This window comes from Echinops telfairi, unplaced genomic scaffold, assembly GCF_000313985.2.
Source record: "Echinops telfairi isolate 266 unplaced genomic scaffold, ASM31398v2 ScPeMD7_7458;HRSCAF=8496, whole genome shotgun sequence".
Classification (NCBI taxonomy): domain Eukaryota; kingdom Metazoa; phylum Chordata; class Mammalia; order Afrosoricida; family Tenrecidae; genus Echinops; species Echinops telfairi.
Window position 1 is genome coordinate 3,157,364 of NW_022111358.1, and position 3,880 is coordinate 3,161,243.

At 53.2% G+C, this 3,880-nt stretch overlaps 1 protein-coding gene across 1 annotated transcript in view; it reads left to right on the plus strand.

The window, feature by feature from the left end:
* TRARG1 (trafficking regulator of GLUT4 (SLC2A4) 1) overlaps window positions 1–3,654 on the plus strand; it is a 12,351-nt gene extending 8,697 nt beyond the window's left edge. The window contains exons 2-3 of the mRNA XM_013005745.1: window positions 642–774; window positions 3,650–3,654. Coding sequence (XP_012861199.1) covers window positions 642–774; window positions 3,650–3,654 — 138 coding nt within the window. The remainder of the gene's footprint in view (window positions 1–641; window positions 775–3,649) is intronic.
* Window positions 3,655–3,880: the final 226 nt, after the last annotated feature.

Genomic DNA, 3,880 nt, shown 5'->3' on the forward strand with positions numbered 1-3,880 from the left:
TCCCTGTCCCTAAGTCTCCACTCCTGCCCTCTTCCATCAGCTTTCACCAGCTCCGAGCGAGCCAAGGGCGGTGGGGGTGGGGGTGGGGAAAGCACTTCCTGAGGGATGAGGAGGGAACCAGCCCCCAGCCTTGCCAGCTCTCCCTCCTGCTCGGTGACCTGGGGAGTGGGCTTGAAGGACCGGGGGTGCTTTCTGGTCTTGTCTTTATTTTCCCCGTGGCAGGAAGGGGCTGATGAAGGGCAAGAGCGAGCACATCAGGCCACAGAAAAAGCCACAGGGCTGTCTTGGGATCCCGGTGTGGCTGGGGTCTCAGGGGACCTGGCCTATCAGTTGGTGCCAGCTCAGCGTGGCTGGGTGTGCACCATGCCTGCAGGTGCTCGGCCTCTGGCATTGCCTGTCCAGCCAGTGCCCCGGGAGGAGGCCTCCAGCAGGGCTGGTCTCCACTCCAAGAAGCGAGAGGTGGGCTTGGGTCCCAGGCCTCCGCTTTGGAATCCAAACTATCTCGCCAAAAAGAGTCCTTTTCCTCTCCTGGGGAGGGGCTGCTGGAGTTGGGGTAGCACTCAGGGTGACCCGCAGGGCTGCAGGGCTTGCTGCGACCCATAGACAGACTGCCTGAGACCTCTGCCTTTCTCTGTCCGCAGTCTCGCGGGAGCGTGCAACAGGGGGACCTGGACGGGGCCCGGAGACTGGGCCGCCTGGCCAGGCTGCTCAGCATCACCTTCATCGTCCTGGGTACCGTCATCATCATCGTGGCGGTGACTGTCAACTTCACAGGTGAGGCCCACGTGTGCACAGGGGAGGGGGAGGGGCAAATGGGTGGGCTTTCATGGTGTGAGGTCTACAGGCCGCGGAAGAGCACAGACAGGGTTCAGGACCCGAGGACAGGCACTGTCCCAGCAGTGACAGCCCTGTGACCTGGCTGATGTCCTGTGGGGCCGAGCAGGGGAGTTTGCATCTATCACACGGTCCCAAGAGGCTTTTGTGTGGTGCCCTGTGAACGGTGGACTCCCCCCAGCAGCAGGCCAGCTGAGGTGCCCAGGGTGTGCTGGAAGCAAACAGTGCAGATGGTAGGAGACATCAAGTCAGGCTTGGTGAGCATCCGAAGGTGGTCTGGTGGACCTGCCTAAGCAGGGGGCCATTTTTAAAGGGGACTCTGGGCTGCTCACAACGTTCATGCAGTTTGTGGGTGTCTGGGTGGCACGGGTGGGGAGCTACCCATCTTCCGGCTACCCAGGACTTTGCTCCTCAAAATGTGGCTCAGGGACCAGTGATGGGGACGCGTCAGAAGTGCAGACTCTCAGAGTCTGCTTTGTGGTAAGAGCCCCAGGTGATCGATTCCCGTCCCCGTCCCCTGAGGCACCCATCTAGAGGGTGGTGTGCTCAACTTGTGGAAAGAGACCTGGGATTCAGTCATGGGCACACAGGGCTCCTGGACCACTGACCGGAGCTGCGTGAATCGCAGCAAGCTCAGGCCCTCTGGCTCTCAGCCCACGTGCAGAGTCTGGTCGGCGCTGTAGGCCCCAGGCTCACTCCACGGTGCCTCCATTTCCTTCGTTTGGCCGAGGCTTGTCATTGTAGCCAGGATTCTCTAGATGGCAAGCAACATCAAATTGGACAAAGGGAATTTGTATACTTTCCCTAAAAAAAAAAAAAAAATTCAAATCAAGCATGGGTTGTTCCGTCTTCAGGCATGGCTGTATCCAGGTGTTCAAACTATGTTGACCCTCATTCTTCTCTCCTCCTGCGTTCTGCCTCCTCCGGTGTTACCTTCACTCCTGAGTAGGCTCTCTCCTCAGGAGAGCAAGCTACCCCTTAAAGGGTTCTTTGTTTGTTTGTAACTTTTTCTTGTGACTTGGGTGGAGGTTTACAGAGCAGGCCATCGGGTGTACCTTCAACAATTCATCACTTAGTTTGTGTCAACTTTTTCACTGCAGTCCCCTCGAGGCACCATCACGCTCCCCACTTCCTCCCGTGTTTCCTGTCTCTGTTCCTCCTTCTGTCCTAATGCTCTGGGCTTCGTCCGTGGGTCAGTGCTGCTCTTGTGGTCTGAAATGGTCAATGGCAGTGGGGGGCGGGGGGTGAGTTCAGTTACAGACTTGGAGGGTGACTACAGACCTTGAGGTTTCCATTAGTCTGCTCTATACATTTTTAGCAGTCTAGCAACAAAATTAGATGTTCTGGTGGTATGCTGGTGACAAGGTGGGCTGCTAACTGCAAGGTCAGCAGTTTGAATCCACCAGCTGCTCCATGAAAGAAAGGCGAGGCTGTCTACTTCCATAAAGATTTAGTCTTGGACACAATCCCTGAAGACAGAGAGGGTGAATAAGTAAATGTGGTGAAGAAAGCTGATGTTGCCTGGCTATCAAAAGATATAGCATCTGGGGTCTTAAAGGCTTGAAGGTAAACAAGCGGCCATTTAGCTGAGAAGCAGCAAAGCTCACATGGAAGAAGCACACCAGCCTGCGTGATCACGAGGTGTGGATGGGATCAGGTATTAGGCATCAAAGAATAAAAAATCATATTATTCTGAATGAGGGGGAGTGCAGAGTGGGGACCCACAGCCCATCTGTAGGCAACTGGACATCCCTTTACGGGAGGGTTGCGGGGAGGAGGCAGACCAGTCAAGGTGCAGTGTAGTACCGATGAAACATACAGCTTTCAATTTAAAAAAAATATACAGCTTTCTTCTAGTTCTTTAATGCTTCCCATCCCCCATCCCCCCCAAGTATCATGACCCTAATTCTACCCTACAAGTCTGGCTAGACCAGAGCATGTACACAGGTACAGATAAAAGCTGGGAACACAGGGAATCCAGGACAGATGATCCCCTCGGGACCGATATTGAGAGTAGCCATACCAGGAGGGAAGGGGAAGGTGGGAGGAGAGAGGGGGAACTGATCACAATGATCTACCTGTAACCCTTTCCCAGAGGAACGGACAACAGAAAAGTGGGAAAAGGGAGACATCGGTCAGTGCAAGACATGAAAACATAATAATTTATAAATTATCAAGGGTTCATGAGGGAGAGTATGGGGGAGGGAGGGGGAAAATGAGGAGCTGATACCAAGGGCTCAAGTAGAAAGAAAATGTTTTGAGAATGATGACGGCAACAAATGTACAAATGTGCTTGACACAATGGATGGATGTATGGATTGTGATAAGAGTTGTACGATCCCCCAATAAAATGATTTATCAATTAATCAATCAATGTATAGTATATACATATCATAAATATATTTTAAAAAATATTTAGTCTTGGAAACCCACAGGGGAAGCTCTATTCTCCTCTATAGGGTTACTCTGAATGAGAATCCACTCAAAGATAATGAGTTTAGTTTTTTGCTTTGAGTCACAAAACAGGAGGGGAGAGGAAAGTGCTCTTTCCCAACCGTTTTAACAAAGTCCCAGGGTTGATTCTGATTGGCCCAGCTAGGGTTGCACGCCCTCCTGGGAACCAATCATCAAGGCTGTAGTCTTCTCATTGGTTGAGGCTCCATTCTACCGAGAGTCACCAAACCAAAGCGAACCCAACCCTGAGCGTCCTCCCTTGTTCCTGCTTTCTACTAGGAACAAAGCCCCATATCCTGAAAGAGGGGCTCAAAGAGCGGGCTCCCGCGTTCTGACCTCTGCGCTGTTCTTTTCTTTACAGTTTAGAAGACATACGATTCACCAGGGAGCGGACGAGCAGAGGGAAGCCCTGGCCTGCTGGAGAACTCTGAACTCACACACCCCTTCCCCACAGAGGACAGGCTGCAGTTCCCCCAGCCCCCCATGTGACTGCCGAGTGCCTGCCTGTCCCCCAGCACCAAAAGCACAGGAGGGAAACCTCCTTGCCGTCCCATTGTCAGCCCAGATCAGGCGGGAAGAGGCAGGCAGGCAA